The sequence below is a fragment of the Globicephala melas genome, chromosome 1 (assembly GCF_963455315.2).
Source record: "Globicephala melas chromosome 1, mGloMel1.2, whole genome shotgun sequence".
Classification (NCBI taxonomy): domain Eukaryota; kingdom Metazoa; phylum Chordata; class Mammalia; order Artiodactyla; family Delphinidae; genus Globicephala; species Globicephala melas.
The window spans coordinates 40149957-40170635 of record NC_083314.1 but is presented as its reverse complement, the minus strand read 5'-3'; the positions used below and the strand labels follow the sequence as shown (position 1 = coordinate 40170635).

The 20679-nt window shown below is 38.8% G+C and overlaps 2 protein-coding genes across 4 annotated transcripts in view; one reads left to right on the top strand and one right to left on the bottom strand.

Moving 5' to 3' along the window:
* The window catches only part of DTL (denticleless E3 ubiquitin protein ligase homolog), a 38048-nt gene extending 21802 nt beyond the window's left edge, over positions 1-16246 (bottom strand). The window contains exons 1-8 of one of the 2 annotated variants that reach the window (XM_030872965.2): positions 16143-16246; positions 11177-11302; positions 10001-10099; positions 8941-9002; positions 8736-8856; positions 2900-2965; positions 1570-1682; positions 232-305 (exon numbers count right to left, since the gene is read on the bottom strand). In XM_030872965.2, the coding sequence (XP_030728825.1) occupies positions 232-305; positions 1570-1682; positions 2900-2965; positions 8736-8856; positions 8941-9002; positions 10001-10099; positions 11177-11302; positions 16143-16194 (713 nt within the window). In that variant the 5' untranslated portion in view covers positions 16195-16246. The remainder of the gene's footprint in view (positions 1-231; positions 306-1569; positions 1683-2899; positions 2966-8735; positions 8857-8940; positions 9003-10000; positions 10100-11176; positions 11303-16142) is intronic. The other variant, XM_060285587.1, reaches the window with a different exon arrangement.
* A 211-nt stretch (positions 16247-16457) lies between these two features.
* INTS7 (integrator complex subunit 7) overlaps positions 16458-20679 on the top strand; it is a 92380-nt gene continuing 88158 nt past the window's right edge. The window contains exon 1 of one of the 2 annotated variants that reach the window (XM_030872961.3): positions 16458-16742. In XM_030872961.3, coding sequence (XP_030728821.1) covers positions 16649-16742 — 94 coding nt within the window. In that variant the 5' untranslated portion in view covers positions 16458-16648. Of the gene's footprint in view, positions 16743-16862; positions 16886-20679 lie in introns of those variants that run through there. The other variant, XM_060294633.1, reaches the window with a different exon arrangement.

Here is a 20679-nt window from a genome sequence, read left to right as displayed (position 1 = left end):
ATGTGCTAGAAATGTGCTAAGTGTGATACATTATCTCATTTAATTATTTGAGCAAGAGTCCTAACTAGATATTTTCCAGTGTGATCTGTAATTCCTCTTCTCAGCTGGGTACTCACTATGTTGAAAGTTAAAAGCACACACATTGAATTATAATGGGTCTAGGTGACTTCCCCATCCCAGTTCATGAAAGACAGCTCACCAAAAGAACCAAGAAATAAAGACTCGTCTTACCCATCCACGGCTCCTGCTGAGACTAATGTATTCTCATCTTGAAAGAGGACCACAGTAACACTCTGCTGGAAATCCTACAGCACAAGGAAGAAAAAGAAAAGAAGGAAATCCTATTTTGGCTATAACAATCTTCACTATCAAGAGACCAAGGCGCTAAAATGATGGCTTTTTCCCCTAAACTGAGTATGACTAGATCTTGCCCTTCCAATAATCCTAGTCAGATATATATGCAGACCAAGAAGTAATTTTAGCAAGGAAGTGACCTAAACATCATGTTATATTACATAGTATGAACACTTTGACTCGTATTCAAGAAAAAACTGGTGATTAACACAAGATTTTAGTACTTGTCTAAGTCTACTAGCTCTATTTGAAATCATCCCTACTGTCTATCCTTAGGAACCTCATTTAACCTGTACCTGTTTCATCTATAAAATGTTGCCGTCTATCCAGATTGTCATATACGAGTGTCTAAAGAATTGTGAACGAAAGATGGTTACATGCTATGAAAACTCTAAAGGAGCTAGTAGAGTTTTACCTCCTAATTGCTGTTAAGTTTTCTTGGCTAAGAATCTGATGAAAAGTCTGAAATGTTACTCATTTTAACTTCATCTGGCCTCCAAAAATCACATGCTAATAACCCTGTCAGTTTCCATTCATGCCCATGTAATTTTAAGTCCTAATGTTCTAGCAACCACACGTCCCCAAAATATTAACTAAGACTCTATACACCAAGAATACTAGAAAAATAAACAAATTCAAGTAAGAACACTGGTGATTTTTCTTAAAGAAAAAAGCTGTATTATGGGCATTGTTTGAGCTTTGACTATATTATGCTAAAGAGGTACTATATTTTACCCCAATATTTCTCAAAATATTTTATAATCTTTTGCCAAATATTAAAAAACAAAAATAATAAAAAGCCCATATCTTTTCTGCAGTTTGTATTATGAAAACAACAACAGGGATTCCTTTCCCCTACAGAATACTGTATCATGGTACTTAATATGCTTCTTCAAACTACCCATCTCCCTTTCCTAATGAATCACATCATACTGTAGATGATGTGTATGCATGGAGATCTCTAGGGATGAGTCTCAGGAAATTGAATTTTTAACATATTCCCCAAGTGACTCTGTTGCACACTAGAGTTTGAGTACCAGTACCATAGGTACTGAACTGGTATTAAGCAATAAACCAGTGACATCAAGAGGAAATGAAGATTCTCATTCATTGACTGAATCTCTAGCTCCTATTTTATGCCCAACGAATTCCCTAAAATGAGACTCTATGCTACTGTCAAGATCTGCACACATGTATACAGTTATAAAACCTTACCACAGAAGGAGCAAGCCCTTTTGAATTCTGTTTCTTCTTAGGTTTTGAAGGGGTTTGCTTGTCTAAGGTATTGTGAGCTCCACTGATTTGATTCACTTGCCTATAAAATCCATCTGAAAAATATTCCAAGGTAAATGGTTTAGGTTTCAGAACTTTATTCCCATGCTGAATGTAACATTTATATATAAGATGTCAAAATTAATTATATTCTTTATTAAATTAGTGAAATTAGAAGCCAGCAGGGCTACTGTACTACATCTCTTGTGGTGAGATTATGATGTATAAAAAGGAAATAAACACATGGATATTTATAGCAGCTTTATTCATAACTGCCAAAACTTGGAAGCAACAAAGATATCCTTCAGTAGGGGAATGTATGAATAAAACTGTGGCATATGTAGACAATGATATATTATTCTGTGCTAAAAAAAAATGAGATAACAAGCCATAAACAGACCTTAAATACGTATTACTAAGTGAGAGAAGGCAATCTGAAAAGGCTACATACTGTATGATTCCAATTATATGACATTCTGGGAACAAAACCATGGAGATAGTAAAAGATCAGTGATTGCTAGAGGTTGGGGGGCGTGCAGGATGAATAGGTAGAGCACAGAGGACTTTTAGGGCAGAGAAACTATTCTGTATGATACTATAATGGTAGGTATATGTCACTATATGTTTGTCACAACCAAGAGAATGTATAATACCAAGAGTGAACCATAATGTAAAGTACAGACGGACACTGGGTGATAATGATGTGTCAGAGTAGGTTCACCAATCGTAACAAATGTCCAACTCTGGTTGGATGTTGGACATGTCGACAGTGGGAGAGGCTGTGTGGGGACAGGAGGTATATCAGTACGGAGAGAACTCTTTGTACATTCTGTTCAATTTTGCTGTGTATCTAAAATTGCTCTAAAAAATAGTCTATTAAAAATAATGTTTTTACAAAAAAGTGAAGCAGGGAGATGATCATTGCTTTCTGCTTAATGGTATCATGGGGCAATATGAGTATAATTATATTTAATTTAATCCAATTCTTAAAAGTTCCCAAATTTTTAAAATTAAAATAAAAGATCATGTACTAATAATTACAATTCCATCAATAATTTAGGTAAATGGCATTATAGTTCAGAAGACAATATGAGGTAAATATGGAGGGTAATACTTAAAACAATCACTAAGATCCTGAGAACTGAACAGAGCAGAATTGGGGTTTATGAACATGTGCCCCCTGGTGGTAATCAGGTGAAACAGTTGATTCTTTCATTCAGAATTATTATGGGGAAATCCCACATATATCAAAATTAAAATGGAACTAGATTACCTTTTTTGTTGCACCTGGTGTCCCAGACCATAATGTTGCCATCTCTTCCACCTGTACAGAAGACAGCTGCAGACACATAAACAGTTTATCAAGAAGTTAACAAAACCAGTCAGTGACACATATATTTCAATTTAAATTTCCTAGAGTCTCTATTATATGCTAGGTACTGTAATTGGCCCTGGAGATTAAAAATGATAAAAATATATAGCTCAACACAAATAAGAAAACAAAGCTGTGAAGGGAAAGGATTATAAAGAACTCAAAATGCTTATGTTGAGCAAAAACTTGATAGAATAATCCCTCTCTGTAAATTTTCTTTAAAACCACATGAAATACTATACTATAAAGTTGTAGTAAGAATAATGATAAATAAGCAATAACCAAAATATACTGAGTGCTTATTAAGTTTTAGACACTATCCTAAGTGCTTTTTTATAAATGACCTCAATCCTTGTTATCAACCCTATTAGATGGGAATTATTATCCCCATTTTACAGATAAGCAAAACTAAGGCATAGGGAGGATATGTAACTTGCAAAGGTTATTATTTTTGGCAGTATGTATCCAGAGCCCATATTCCAAACCTCCAAGCTGTATTGTCTCAGTATAAAGATACAAACCACATCCACATAAAGTTTGTGAAAGGCGTTGCCTCTGGGGATGGAAGGAGAGCGGTGAGATCAGGAGAGGGAACACAGGGGAACTCCAGTTTATCTGTCATACTTTATTCTTTAAAATTAAACCAAAAAATTCTGCTTCCTGTATGAAAGAGGGAGCACTTATCAAATTGTAGGTGGATTAATTTGATAAGTGTTCTGGTCAAAATACAAAAAACAGCTACTTGAGGGTCATACAGATTGACCAAAAACATACAATTTTTGTAAGGGAGTCAACACCTGAAGCAAGTGACTGGCCTAGGGTAAGTTCCTGATTTTTTGTGGTTTTACCTTGGGGGCAGCCACAGTTGTAGCATCAGAACCAGGCAGCCAAAGGGCCAACAAAAAGACCATCTTTCAAGCCAGAGGAACTAGGAAAAGAGGACAGGGGCAAGAAGAGCTGCCAGAGGAAGTGGGGAAGCCTGGAGACAGCAGAGAAAGGGAAACCCTAATTCTGTGTTTAAACTTAGCTCAAGTCTCTGGCTGACCCCCAAACCATATGTGCATAGGATAGCTAAAAGCAGCTTCCAACTAAGGCTTAAATTAAAGAACTGAATTGAGATCCGATCTTCTGAACTGACTGCCTTCACATTATGCTATTTGAGTCTAAATGACTTAACTGCCTGTTAAAACAAAAACACCAACTCTTTCCTGAGCAACATAACAGAATTCAGAGTCCAACACACCATTCCCAATGCCCAGGGTATGATCTTAAGTTACTTGCCATATACAGAGCCAGGAAAATGCGTCATTCTCAAGGGAAAAGAAATCAACAGAGGCCAGCCTCAAAACAACCCAGATGTTGATTTATCAGGTCTGGTTGTAAAACAGATATTACTGTCAAGTGAAATAAAGAGACACTCATAATCAATGAAAAGATGAGAAATCTCAGCAGAGTAACAAACAGAACTTATTGAAAACAAATGGAAATTTTAGAACCCAAGCCCACAACTTCTGAAATGATAAAATTCACTGGATAGGCTTAAGAGCAGAATGGAGAGAACAGAGGAAAACGTCTATGAACTTGAAGACAGATCAACAGAAATCATTCAATCTGAGGAAGAGAGAAAAATAAGATCGAACATTATGCTAAGCGAAAGAAGCCAACAACATATTGTGTGGTTCTATTTATACGAAGGTGCAGAAGAGGCAAATTATATATAGAGAAAGTAGTTCAGTGGTTGTGTAGGGCTGGTAAGACGGAAAGTACTGCTAACAGGTTCTGGTTTCTTTTTGGGTTGATGGAAACATTCTAAACTTAGATTGTGGTGATGGCTGCAAAACTCTATAAGAAAATTAAAAACCAGTGAAATGTACATATTAAATGGGTGAATTTTATGGGGTGTTAATTATATCTCAAATTTAAGAAAACTGATAAAGATGAAGAAAGCTTCAAGGATTCATGGGACAATTTCAAAAAGTCTAATACATGAGTAATTGGAGTCCCAGGAGAGAAAATTGGGCAGAAAAAAATATTTCAAGAAATCATGGCAGAAAAATTCTCAGATTCAGTGACACATATTTGTAAATTTACAAATTCAAAAAGCTCAGCAAGCCTCAAACAGGATAATTTTGCAGGGAACCATGTCTAGACACATCACAGTCAAACTGCTGCAAACCAAGACAGAAAACCCCAAAGGCAGTCGGAAGAAACAACATAGTACATACAGGGAAAGGATTCAAATGACCAGAGTTCTCCACAGAAACCATGGAAGACACTGGAACAACACCTTCAAGTAATGAAAGGAAAAACCCCGTCAACCTGGATTTTATATCCAACAAAAATATCCTTTAATAGTGAAGATGAAATAAAGGCATTTTCATATAAAGGAAAACAAAGGGGGTTAATTACAACCAGACTCGAACTGCAAGAAATGTTAAGGGACTTTCTTCAGGCTGAAGAGAAAGGATTTTAGAGCACAGGGGAAGGATGGTGCTGCTGGGAGAAATCATGAGTTCAGTTTTGGGTATGCTGAACTTGAAGTGCTTGTAGGAAAAGTGAAAGCTGGAAATACAATCTGGTTCAATATAAGTGGAGCAAAAAACAAAACAAAATTGGAATAAATGAAACTGTCCAGGGAGAAGGTACAGACTGAAAGGAAAAGATGGCCAAATACCAAATCCTGGGCCATGTCAACACTTCAAGTTAGGTAAAGAAGTGGAGTTCACAAAAGCAATTATGAAGGAATAAACAGAAATACTGAGAACCAGAGGGAGTGGTATCACAGATTCCAAGGAAGAAAACAATTTTCATGAATTTTAAAATAACTTGCCGGAAGTGTCAAATATTGAACAAGTAGAAGGCAGGGTGATTTCAGGAAGAGAGAGATGGAATGGATTGAACCAAACTGAGATGAGGACATTTAACCGGGTTTTGATTACTCTTAAGAAACTTAGAAGAGATAGGAAATAAGGAAGGATGATAGCTGGGCTTCCCTGGTGGCGCAGTGGTTGAGAGTCCGCCTGTCGATGCAGGGGACACGGGTTTGTGTCCCAGTCCGGGAAGATCCCACATGCCGCGGAGCGACTAGGCCCATGAGCCATGGCCGCTGAGCCTGTGCGTCCCGCAACGGGAGAGGCCACAACAGTGAGAGGCCCGCGTACCACAAAAAAAAAAAAAAAAAAAAAAAAAAAAAAAGGATGATAGCTGAAGGAGAATACAAGGTTAAGATGTTTCTTTCTGGACGGGCCACAGATATGCTTGAGTTTTTCCTATGGAGAAAGAGCCAAGAGAAGGAAAGCTTGAAGACAGAGGAGCTGTGGGGATGTAAGTGATAGCATAAGGTCTTGGGGAGGATCAAGAATGTTTCTTAACCTTAGCTGCACACTGGAATCCCTTGAGGAATTTTAACAAAATAGACGCCTGGCCCACCTCCTAGAGATTCACACTTAATTGGTATTTTAAAAAACCTCCCCAATGTGTATAACTGAGTCACTTTGCTATACAGCAGAAATTAACACAACGTTGTAAATCAACTATACTTCAATAAAAACAAAACAAAACAAAACACCTCCCTAGGTGACTAATGAGTCAAGGTTGAGAACCAGTGCTCTAGGAAGAAGGATTCGCCTTAAATTGGAGAATGAAGAATGAGAAAGAAGGTGCAAATTTGAAGATAAGTTTGTAGGAGGGGAAATAGAAAAACACTTATAATTATTTTTAATTACTCACTAGAAGTTCTAACACCCATTTTATCACACAAAACACACATCTGTGAGCAACTGACAATTAGAGATGAAAACATTTTCCATGTTTTCAGGTGGTAGATATTTAGGGAAGGCAAATTCCACTAGTATAACTATGTCCTTTAGGATTATTTGTATTCTGCCCATATAGGGCTGAAAGAACTGGATCATGATCTTTCCTACCACGTTACCTACAAAAAACCGCCCCCAAAAACCAAACCCCAAAAAAACCAACCCACTAAGCATTTATATGCTCCTCAGTTTTGTGTTTGTTTGTTTTGGTGTGTGTGCATTCACATCTCAGTTCATTTTTTTTTTTTTTTTTCCTGTACGCGGGCCTCTCACTGCTGTGGCCTCTCCCATTGCGGAGCACAGGCTCTGGACGCGCAGGCTCAGCGGCCATGGCTCACGGGCCCAGCCGCTACGCGGCATGTGGGATCCTCCCGGACCGGGGCACGAACCCGCATCCCCTGCATAGGCAGGCGGACTCTCAACCACTGCGCCACCAGGGAAGCTCCTCACTTCATTTTTATGCTTACAATGTTTTTGTGAATTTGGAAATGAAGGTCCTGGGAGATAAAAATGACTTTGCCCAAGAATTTGAAGGCAGAAAGCAGAACAAAACACAGGGCTTCTATATATGGCTGTAAAAGTATGTCCTGCCCAAGAACACTTGGCTGAGGGGGTAGAGCCTAAAATCTGTGTTTTAGCAACCAAACGATGAGGCCTTGGGGGCAGTGTCCAACCAGACTAATTCACGCTAGGGCACCTGTGAACTACTGGGAGCCATGATAAAGGTTACCACTTTTTCTACTAGACCACACTGGCATAGATTCAATGCACAGTTTCAAAAATTAAGTAAAGGGACCGAAAGATACGGTGTTTCCCTTTTCTATTACCCTTTAAATAAACAAATTTACTTTAAGTACATTTTCATGACTTTAAATTATTTTTATAAACTTACAATGAACTCTGACACAGGAGTGTAAACTAGAACACAAGCATACTTAACTTTATACAACAGATGTGTTAATGAAAAGTTATGCAGAGATAAAAACTATGTCATGTATTTCCTCTTCAAGGTTCCAGTCTCAACAGCAATCAACTGACCTTTTTTTAAAGTCCAAACCAGCTCAACAACTCAGTTTAGTACTCCTGAGTGCTCAGGTGAATAAACAAAAACATTCCTTTTAAAAATAGAATATTTTTTAATGATAAAGGGAACTATACTGTTTATTTCTATTATTCCGAGATTAAAATCAGATTGATCAGCCACTTCTTTGAGATGAACGTTTGCTGTCTCACTCATTTAGTGAGAAACAAATGGAGGAAGGAGAAAAGAAAACAAAAAACACAGAAATCAAGAGCTCATTCAGATACCCCTGCTAAGTTTTTCCCCAGCTACTATAGTACTGTTCTGTATTATAGCCCTCTTTCTTATAATCTTCCTTCTCCATTATAATAGTTAAATAAATATAGAAAGATTGTGAGTAAGTAACAGTTGAAAACATACCAGGGAACTGGGCCATTTAAAGTAATTATGTGGTAAATTTTTTAGGTAAAGAATCATGTCCAGTTTATCAGGTTTCCCACCCAGCCTCATACTCCATTTAAATTTTACAAGTAGAGTTAAAGTAACTATTTTACAGATGGAGTTAATCAGTGTCCAGTACAGGCTGTGACCTCAAAGGCCACTCAAAGTTGAACAGAGGGATTGTGGCTATTTGTGAATTTTTACCTTATCTGCAAGATTACAGAAAAAAATTATCTGAAGACACTTGACTTTCAGAGACAAGCTGGAGATAATATCCATTAGAATGGGACTAAAATCCAACTTAATTTCATTGAGGTTTCCAAGTCATATTAAGAATCTCAAACATCTACATAGGTAAAGGAGCAACTTTGACAGGGGAAAGGGTGGAAACAATTACAGCTTATTATTACTTCACCATGAAAGAGGTTAAGGAGATGAAAGAGGGTAAGCATATACCTACCTTTCTCAAACTTAGAAAAGGCAACTGACTTGAGGCTGCACTGATGACCTTTGCATGTTCCAATCAGCTCTCCAGCTTTTACATCCCAAAATTTGGCTGTTTGATCACCTGCTGCTGTAACCTTTCAAAAATAAGGTTTCACAGTTTAATAAAGCAACCCTTTACCAGTGTTTACCCAGATCCCAATAAAATGAAAGTCACTTACAAGCTTAAGTTCACCAGGGACCCAGGCCAGGTCAAAGACAGCATTCCAGTGAGCCATCCATTCTAAACAAAGAAAATGGTGAATGTGAACTGTCTAAACTATGTCTTGTGGTAGCCATACCAATAGCTGTTGAAGTGCCTTGAAAGCTGTAGTGAAAAGATCAGTGGTCAGCACACTAAGATCCATGGGCCAAAGAGAATTTGTGGACTTGCACACATAGCACATTCCCTTCATTACCCCATAAAACTACCATTTGATATCAGATTGTTTTCCATGAGGGTATATATTCTCTAAAATGGAATCTTTATAAAACATTCTCAAAAATCTTCATCATGCTCTCTGAATGGAGTTTAAAATACTTTGGTTTGACATTCAAAATTCTGCTTGCTTTGGCCCTATCTCTTACTGTTCTCTGTATATCCTATTCCAACTAAACTGGAGCGCTCCCTATATGCTCATTATATCCTATGGTTTCCTATCTCTAGGCCTTTACTAATGCTTTTCCCTCCACCTGGAGTGTCCTATTCCACCTCCATGGGTCTAAATACCACAGTCTGCCTCAAATGTCCCATCCTTCATGAAAAATTTTCCTCACCTTCTTTGATATGTAAGAGCTCTTTGTGACACCTGTGGCGTTTTCTTTGTATTTCCTCTACATCATCTATAGCCTTTGTTTTACTTTAGTTATCTCAACACTTGACTTACTAGTTCCAGATTATTACCTTCCTAAGGTCAGTAGAACTTTGCCTTATGTATGTAAGATGTTTGTTCAATATAAATATTTTAAAGCAACATTTCCCCACATTAAGTATAATATAACAAATTTTAATTTTTTAAAAGAAAAACTGTTTTTAATTCTAAAATGTATTTTTCTTAACTTTCAGTAAAGGCTTTGCTGCCGTTAACAGTTATCGACAGAAAGGCAGTCCACCATTTACTTTCAGCCTGGCCCCTAAACAGGCTTAATCAGAAGTATCACTGAGAATTTATTCAAATAGTAACTTCCTTGAGGCTTTATGAATTAAAAATGTTCAAACAGATATTTTAGACCCCGACTTACCTTTGACGCACTTCTTTCTACTGGTTTGTGATTCTGTGTTATATAACCTAACGAAGCCTTCTTCATTGGCAACTGCTAGTATATGCTCCATATTGGGAGCTAAATAAGAAATAAAGAATAAAATATATAAAGAGTCACAAAAAAATTTAAAGCTGAGTTTAAATCTATATAAACAACAAAATATAAATTAACTGAATAACTACAATCTATTTGAAAAGAGGTAAGATGATTCTACCCAAATAGCACCTGCTATGGTAGAGAGGTTTTTCTGAATTAAAGATGGCTGAGGGATTCCCTGGTGGCGCAGTGGTTGAGAGTCCGCCTGCCAATGCAAGGAACACGGGTTCGTGCCCCGGTCCAGGAAGATCCCACATGCCGCAGAGCCGCTAGGCCCGTGAGCCATGGCCACTGAGCCTGCGCGTCTGGAGCCTGTGCTCCGCAACGGGAGAGGCCACAACAGTGAGAGGCCCGCGTACCACAAAAAAAAAAAAAAAAAAAAAAAAAGATGGCTGAAAATTTGCCATAATACCTAATTAAGTGACTCAAAAACACCAATCCTTGGGCTTCCCTGGTGGCGCAGTGGTTGAGAGTCCTCAGATAATCTCTTATTTAAAGAAGGGCTGAATCAAGCATGGTAATTAAACAAAACAAAAGTGGTACTGGCCAATAGCAAATAAAAGCATATGATATAGGCATGGCAAATAAAAGCATACGATACAAGCCACCAGCAGGCTGAACCTATTAATTTTATATTCCCTTTTCACAATTTTTTACTTTTCTTTTCTTAAACTTTTAACAGCAGGGACAAGTACTCTATTTCTGTTAATATGTTCCCCAATGCATTGTAGAAAGAGATAGATTCCAACAGGTCAAAAGGGGCAAAAGTTTTCATGATGGCTGAACCTTTGCAACCCTTTCCGGATATCAGTTATAAAAACAAACAAACAAACAAAAAATGGTGCTATAAGAATCTTATCCCTTAGCAGAAATATGTAATTATGCATAGAGATTAAGAAAAGTCTATTTCATAAATCAGGGGAGAACAGTTATTAGAAAAACTCTATCATCTATCTAATTTACTTTTTCTTGAAAGGGAGACACCCCAAAATATTTTCCCTCTTTAGAGTGAAATAGATCATTTCTGACCAAACCTAGCTTATACAGTAGTTCCCTTACCAGAAGAGAAGGTGCATCCAAAAGGAGGAACTGGGGCTCCTGTTTCTCCATAAGAAGTGTGCTCATCATTATAGTTGCACTGATAACCAGTAAGAAGGGACTGTAGAGGGTATTGTGAAGACCATCCTAAGGTAAGACAAAATTCCTTATAGAGTTCCAATATATCACATTTCAGTACTTTTAACAAATGCAGAGGTTATAAATTCATTTCTAAAAGCTTTATATACTTAAGTATAGATCCACTCATTATCCATGGCCCTCTAGAACACAGTTTCAGGTATTTTCCTAAGGGGTCCTAAGGAAAAAACGAAAGAGCACTCTCAGCTTCTGGTGAGACACAGCTTTGGGCTTATCATCTTAAATGGAGACTCTTGCTAATACATTTAAGACTGCAAGAAACAAGTGGCCTTTGCACATTAGAAAAGATCTTACCCCTTCTCCCACCCTTTGGAGACAATCGCAAAACACAACCACAAAGACTACCACAACCATTAAAACTGCCATTCTCGTCAATTAAAATTTTATGTTTTCAGAGTTTCTAAATCATTACTGCAAACTCAAGTTACTAGCAACATCACACATAAGCCAATGGTCAGAGAGTTAAAGGAAATAAGGTATGTCAATGTGCCTACTGTAGCCCCTAGTATATGAGAGAGGAAGAAATTCAGGGTGGAGGGAAAGTTTATTCTGCTTGGGTCAGAAAGCTGATGTGTACTATGGTCCTAAAATAGTAAACCATCTTGATTTGTTTTATCATTTTGATATGTGGGTCAACATATTTTAAATATATAAAAGAAACATTCTTTCAATATATAGTTACTGAGAACCAAATGTTTAGTAAGCATGGGAGGAAACAATGAAGTTACAATCTAGAGAGCTGTCTAAATAATTAACAAACACTCTCATACTTTAGGGTACTTTCAATTCTCACTTTTCATAAAAAAAATACCATTTGAAGAAGACATCTTAGCCTGATATAACCTCAGACAAATCTGGTTTTGCAGGTTCATAGAAATAACCTGAAGAAATGCAAACGAGGCAAATAAATTCGGTCCAGATTTAGTAATTATTCCTGGGGGTATTACCTTAAGGCTAGATACGATTGTAAACAAGCCATTAAAGACCACTAAAAGAAGAATATGAATACAATAATTAGTTATGTGGTCGAGTTCACAAATATCCATCTACGGAATGAATTTTAAAACAAAAGCCTCTGTTCTAAAGTTATATAAACATACACTTGTAGTTTGGGATTAAAAAAAAACAAAACCAAAAACTAATCACAACTCATGAATTCAAAAGGAATCTTGAACAGTTTAAGTGGAACTGAAGATGATAAGCTCTGGAGACCTAAATTCTTTACAATTAAACAGTGACCCCTCAACTCTGTCTCATTGCCTACAAACTATATCCAAACACCAACAAATGGCCTAACATGGCTTAGTAACTGGTCCCTATTTACCCCTCCACCTCTGCGATTGTGACAACACACACTTCATGGACAAGCCCCGTAAGCTACTTTTGGATCCTTATTGTTCTATTCTGTTTCCAACATGAGCTTGTAATGGTTTCCCTCACAACACTCATTTGGAAAAGCCTATTATTTCTTCAACGCACAACTTAAGCCCCTGGGGTTACATGCAGATTTTTCAAGGAGAATGAGAGCTGTCGGAGAACTAATTTCCAGATACTCAACTTCCATATATATATGTATTTCTAAAACTGACCTGTCTACAATGTCGAGGTCGAAGGTTTTCCCCCTCTTCATCACTACCTTTCTTCCACTTTTCAAAAGAAAGGCATTTCCATGACCCAATCTTATACCTTGCGTTGACTCAAGGTACAAAAACTCCTGGGACCCCATTAAGAGACAATTGGATAACTCCTTTAATAAAGGCATCATAAACACCCAAATCCATCTCTTTAAAACATAGACTTTCAATAAATTTTTATCTTGCTTATTTATTGAAATTAGTAATCCATAGTTTTGATCAACGACATACTACTAAAAATAGTAATGATAAGTCAACCCAGAAGAAACTTTTAACACTTAGAGCTTTATGATCACAGAAAACATCAATTTAAACATATTTTTTTACACAGAGAAATAAGATAGCATGATCAATAAAATGACTTTTCAAGCTTAAAATCAAATCACATTAGGATAAATTCTGTGGGAGAAATAAAGTGGTAATAAGCTCAAGGGGAAAAAACAACTATGTAGAATATCTAGCAGTTAGAATTAGTTCATACTTTTCAAAAATGATTGATGTGATTATTAAATCACTACAGTATTTACAGTCTATTAGATACATTTTAAAGACTGATGTAGCAGTAGCATTTTTATTTAAAAAGGTCATCATTCACAATATGGCCAGAGATGACATCCTTTGCATCTGTTTAAACTTATGATAAAAACTTTCAGATACCAATTTAAAAATACACAGAAGAGTAATCAGTTTCCATTTCAGAAAGATCATTGGCAGCAATGTGGAGGATAAACTGGAAAGAGGGAAACTAAGAGGACATTTGGGAGACTTGTTACAGTTCAGACAAGAACATATTATGGCCCAACCTAGGGAAATAGAATGGTAAGCAAAGGACAGATCCAAGATATGGTGAAGAGGCAAAATCAGTGGGGATACCGAGGAAGAAGGATTAGAGATTTTAAGGGGACTTCTCTGAATGCGTATCTTGAGGAAAATGGAGGAATTCTGATTGACTCTCAGGTTTCTGACTGTGAAGACCAGTTTAAAATAATGAGAGCATTTCCTAAAATAGGTAATATAGCAGGTTTGGGGAAAAAGTGAGTTCGGTTTTGGGTATTTGAGTTTGAGATGCTTACAGGACTGACCATCTGGATGATACAACTCTTACAGGAATGGATGTAAAGTATAGGGAATGGAAGGTTGCAGGTAGTAATAGAAGAAACCCTCGTTACAGCTATGATCACCCATGGGAGTAGGTAGAAATAGAAAAGGGGCCTAGGATGGAACACCCTCATGGAAGGGGAAAGAAGAAGATGGTCCTATAAAGTTCAGTGCATTATATATAACAATGAATGAATTTCAGTGCCTAACACATAACAACGCATGAGTATTTGGGGGCTCGGGGTGGGCTGTCTCAAAACATGCCACAATGGCATATTGATTATTTTGCATTGAAGCTGCTTGAGAAGCAGCTGATGCAAGAAGGAAACTCTGACCTCCCTGTCTCCCTGAAAAGCAGGAAATAAATCTCTTATGAAAGGTGCACTCCTTGCAACTGGAGGTAGAAGGACCCCCTAATACGTCAGAGATAGGGAATTCAGAGCCAAGAAGCGTGTGTAAACAAACCTTGTTACTTCTTTTATTTTACTACCTGAAGCCCAAACTCTGTTTAGATTCTTCACTTAGTAAGCATCCCAAACCTAAGTTTCTTTGTCCTGTCAATTCCTCACAAATTTATTGTTTGTTTATTTTTTTGTCTGACGAGTATAAAAGCTGCCTTGCTTTGGCCATTTCTTAGTCCCATTTCTATGACACCTCCATGTACATGAATTAAAATTTGTTTTTCTCTTGCTAATCTGTCTTGTGTCAATTTTATTAGTCCAGCCATAAATACTCAAGAGGGGTAGAGGGGAAAATTTACCCCTCCCTGATAAGTATTTGTGAATTAGAGGGAAAAGGGAAGTAGACAGAATGTAGAATTAGGAGAAAATCTGTTACAAAATAAAGGCTTCACAGCTTGCTCCAAGTCACACAGATTAAGTAAGGAGTGGAGGTGGAATTAAACCTCAGCAAGTTTAACTCCAAAGACAGAGATCATAACTACTATGCTGTACTGACACTCATGACAGAAGACAGAGAAGTATCTTAAGCAAGGTCACAGGAGAGACAGAAAGAGAAGCATTTAGAGTATAATTTAAAGAGGTAAGGATGGTAGGGTTTTAGATTGGAGGCAGGAAGTGGAGGAACTACTCTCCAGTCTCCTTCTCAATATCCTTCTCCTAGACCTATGCCTTAAATACAAAAAGTTCACTTCTCACATTATTTTCTTTCTGTTTTTCACGTGGTTTCAAGCGGAAAGACCTAGTCCATCTTTAAATGAATGAGATTTCACCTGCAGCCAAGCTTAGTCTGGGTAATAATTCCCTTATCAGAAACTTACCAAAAAGTTTCAGGTTGATGACACCCAAACCTAAGCTCAAAATTCTTATTGCCAATGTTTTAACATAAGGAACTTCAAGAACTGGAGAGAATAAATCAGTTATCTATACACTAACATGGAAGTATTTCCAAGTTTTACCGTTAAAGAAACAAAACATTTTTATCCCATTTCTGTAAATAACAATACTTATTACCTCTGGCATTGAAGAACATTTGGAATAAAATACTTCAGTCTATTAGTAATGGTCATTTCTGGGAAATGTACTTATGGGCATTTTTCGCTCTATAACTACGAGTTTTTATGCTCATGTATTAATCAGGAGGAAAAAATTCTGACCATGCTAGAAGCAGATGTTCTGTCTTCTCTGCTTGACTGAGTTCCTTAACAGCGGGTCATAGTCACTGTCATATATAGCAGAGTAGGGCTCACTAAGGATCCACAACAAATGAATGAATTAATCAATGAATACGAGTCTTGACGATCTCACATAGCTGTTGAGAAAACCACACATACTCCCATGAACGCGTTTTCCAGTTAATGTGCAAAACAGACATAGCCGTAATGGAGGCCAGTTAACTCAGCGTCCCTCCCTCCGTCAGCCTACACTACAATTGAAAAAATCCCCATTACGACTAAAAGTGTCTCGAGAGCACGAAAGTGCAGCTTTCTTCAGTACTCTTCGCTAACACGAACTCGCTCTGCCTGTGGGAGAACTCGGCGGCTGGGAAACAGAACTGGAGTCGGCGTTGGTCCGAGGTGTTGTTCGGGGGGAGGTGAATCCCGCCGGCAACAGGCAGCGGTTAGGGCCGTTACTCACCATTTCTCGGGACGCCAAACTGGGGCTGGCGGAGTACCGAATTGAAGAGCATCTGGGCCGGAGGAAAACTTTCAACTGAGAGAAAAGCCGTGGAAATGCCCCCAGATTCAGCAGAAATCTTATGTGGCGTCCCTTAGAACACGACTAGTTATTGCCTCCAACTCCCGCCACCGTAAGCCCCGGCCACCAAACTCCCCGCCAAACTGACGTCACGCCCTCTGATTGGCTCCCGCCGCGGCGTCCGGGCGCGTCCGAGTCACTTCCCCCTTCGAATCCCCGCCTCCTTTTCTCCCAGCCGCGGGAACCTGGAGTTCCTGAGCTCCCTGAGCGCCTGCGCGGGGGGCCGCAGAGGCGCTGGCGAACGGCGGGGAGACCAGAGCGCATGCGTAACACGGCTTGACAGAGCGCGGAGGAAAAATCCGCGAGAAGGTGGTGGAAGAAGATGGCGGTGCTGGGGAAGAGTTTGCAATCTTTCTAAATAGGCTAGTCGAGTAACTGTTCGGGTCATGGCGTCAAACTCAACTAAGTCTTTTCTGGCAGATGCCGGCTATGGCGAACAGGAGCTGGATGCTAACTCTGCCCTTATGGAATTAGACAAAGGTATTCGAAAGAGCGGGCTGAGCGGGTGAAACGCATGTGGGGGGAAGTGGCGCCCCCAGGCGGTGGTAGCCTCGTGAGAAGCCGGGAAGGCGCATGCGCCTATCTTCCCTGGGCGGGGGCGGGCGCTGGCGCCAGTGCTTTTGGTGAGTCCAGGGCTTTTGCCGCTTTGCGAGATTGCCGGGAAATTGCAGCGTTGTTAGGTTGGCCTCGTACAGGTGAAAAAGTAGCGAGTGGGGGCCGTTTTGACCACTTGAGGGCACAGTCTCCCGATTTTCCAAGCAGTTTCTAAAGACGATAAATTGAAATTGTGAAATTATTTTTCAGTATGTTCAGTTGAGACCAGGTCTTCACCAAGGGTGCTGAATAATAATCTTGCACCGACTTATAACGATTCATTTAATTTCTGTAATTCTTACCTGCCGGTTATTAGGCAGGTTAAAAATAGGGCCAAGACCATCCGAAAATCAGAGCCCCTGCTCATTCTCTGCAGACGGATTCCACGAGTTCTATTTCCTTACGGGAGTTGGAGTGGTGGGACCTTGGTGTAGTGGTGGGAGCTTGGTGTAGTAGTAGGAGCTTTGGATAGACTGAGTTGAATTCTTATATCGTTCATTTTATGATCCTGGACAGGTCACCTAAGTTAACCTAACCTTGTTTTTTTTCTGTGCAAAGTGGGTAAAGTACCATTGAGCTAGCAAGATTATTGTAAATATTGTGATATAATGGTATACAAAAGAAGTCTTTATTAAATGCAAAAGAGATTTGCCTTCTTTCTTAGATATGGATATGGGAGGCATGGGCAGATACTTGTCAGTAAAGAACTGAAGTATTAAAATGAAACCTTTGTTTTCAGTGTACTTAAATGATTTTTATTGAATGGGGGAACCATTTTGTCACCTGGTATGCAGTTAATTTTTAATTAACTACAACCAGTGTGTAATATATTAAGAACTAGAGGTTAGAAGGATTTTTCTTAAAGTCCACTTTGAGCCACTTCCCAGCTCTCCAACTTGGACACTATCTTATACTTTTTGGGGACTCTTTATTTTGTTTGTTTTTTAACCTGTAAACATTTACAGCAGGTTCGTCTAGATAAGAGTTTCTCAGACTTTTTAAAAAAGCTTTTAACTCCTTTTGATCAACATAAAAATGCCACAGCACTCCAATGAGATATTCCTTTGGTTGAGTCACAGTATCTTTAGTGCAGGTCCATCAGCCAAGAAAATGATGTTGAGCTTTGATTTCTCAACAAATCTATGAGGACTTTTCCCTCTAAAATATAAAGTCATAACATTAAATGTGGTTTTTTTAATAAATTTTATTTTTTTAATTTATTTTTTGTAGTTGAAGTATAGTTGATTTACAATGTTGTGTTAGTTTCAGGTGTACAGTAAAGTGATTCAGTTATACATATACATGTTATCTATTCGTTTTCGGATTCTTTTCCTTTATGGGTTATTATAAAGTATTGAGTATAGTTCCCTGTGCATTCTTTCTTTTTTAAAAAAAATTAATTAATAATTTACTTTTTGGCTGTGTTGGGTCTTCGTTTCTGTGCGAGGGCTTTCTCTAGTTGTGGCAAGCAGGGGCCACTCTTCATCGCGGTGCGCGGGCCTCTCACTATCGCGGCCTCTCTTGTTGCATAGCACAGGCTCCAGACACACAGGCTCAGTAGTTGTGGCTCACGGGCCTAGTTGCTCCGCGGCATGTGAGATCTTCCCAGACCGGGGTTCGAACCCATGTCCCCTGCATTAGCAGGCAGATTCTCAACCACTGCGCCACCAGGGAAGCCCCTGAATGTGTTTTTTATACACTACATAATCTTTCCCTCCCCATTCTGATATTTCCTTCCTTATTACCCTCTTAAGAGTTGCAGGTCTGGATATCTAATATTCCTACTAATTCTGTAAAGACATTTTCTACCACTGTGGTCCAGGTGGACTCATCCCATAATGACAGTAGAGCAGTGGTGTGGAACAGAATTGGGATGGGACTTTGAAGAAATGAGAAATCTAGAATTGTTTAATTCCGAAAAACTTGAAGTTGTAGTAAGAAAAAATATAACACAATTTTTCCTTCTTAAAAATTGAAATAGGAATATTTCAGATCTGTAAGAAATATATAGGTGGCTATTGAGTGTAAACCAGGTGTCTGTCCTAGATACTAAGTGATGGTGTTAAATCCTCCCAGCAGTGCCTTGGGTGAGTATTTTACAGGTAGAATTTGATGTGGGGTTACTTGAATGCATGGATGCTCCACAGATACTGAGGGACTACTGTAGTGAGGAGGCAATTGTATCAATAGCAATCCAGGGAAAAGTGGCTTGGGCCAGGGTGGTTACAGTGAGGCTGTGTGAAGTGCTGAGATTCTGTATATATTTTGAAGGTATAGCCAACAAGGGTAGCTAATGAATTGGATGAGAATGTGAGAGTTAAAGTAGTCAGGAGAAACGCAGAGGTTTTTGGTCTGAGCTCTTGAAAGTATGTATTGCCATCTACTGAGTGGATGAAAATCAGATCAGTTTGAGACTGTTAAATTTGAGATGTCTCTTAGACATCCAGCTGGAGATGTTGGGTAGGCAGTTAGATATACAGATGTGATACTTGAACTACATTATAAAGAAGTATCTGTAGCACTAGTGTCAAGAAATACACTTGGGAAATGGTGCCATTTATAACCTGTTATATGTTTATAACCATTGCACTTTGTTCCGAGCGTTTTGAGCAAGCATGGCAGTAAGCAACTTGTTTCTGATCTGTCTAGGAATAAATGGACGCTCTTTTTTTTTTTTTTTTGCGATACACGGTCCTCTCACTGTTGTGGCCTCTCCCATTGCGGAGCACAGGCTCTGGACGCGCAGCCTCCGCGGCCATGGCTCGCGGGCCCAGCCGCTCCGTGGCATGTGGGATCTTCCCAGACCGGGGCACGAACCCGTGTCCCCTGCATTGGCAGGCGGATTCTCAACCACTGCGCCACCAGGGAAGTCCATGGATGCTCTTTTAAAGCTGACTTAACTCTGTTCATTTAGGATGTAGTTAGTAACACAGAAAAATCATCCTTTATATAATAGCCATTAAGTCATTCAACAAATATTTACTGATCATCTACACTGTGTTAGGCACTCAGACTTGGGGCTATATTAGTGAACAAAACAGCTTTAAGAAGCTCACATGAGGCAGACAGGGCTAGATCAAATATGGCTTTGTTAGGACAAGAAGTTTGGATTTATGCAAAGTGCATTGGGAAAACATTGAAAGTTTTTAAGCAGAGGACTGACATGGATTGGTTTACATTTTTGAAGGTCACTTTAGCTCCTATGTAGAGGTCATTTTGCCTTCCCTTTTTAAAAGTTTTAAGCTGATAACCATGCTGCCTGAGCTGTGAAGACAGCAAAGTGTCAAATCAAGTATAACTTATGTATATATGACACATTTCATAATCAATCATTTCTATAATATAGGCATTACAAAGGACATATCTCCCATAATTTACTCAGTGTAACTTTCACTAATGTAACTTCTACACTGTCAGTCTAAAGATTTTTAAGTCAGCTGATGGGAAGTTGTCCCAGTGATTTAGGAAAACTTATGCAAGATCTCCTTCACCCTGGGTGAAAAGGAGAGTCTACCTTAAATGACGTCACTCAGCCTATCTGCTTTCTGTAAGGTTGGCCTTGTGGGGGGGATGAGATCCAAGAGCAATGGGGAAGAGAGTGGTTTCCCTTTCTTGCACCTGGGCAATGAGAAGGAAGGAAATGTAGGGGGTGGAGTTGCTGTCTGAGGTGTTGGTGAACTTAATGTTGCATGGAAAACTTGATGGTATGTTCAATGAAAAAGTTAATTATGAAATAGGAAATTGATGTAAATCAGGACAACTGTCTGTTTTCCCTTAGATGCTGTCACTTCACCTATGTTCCAAAACATCTGAATTCTCAGAC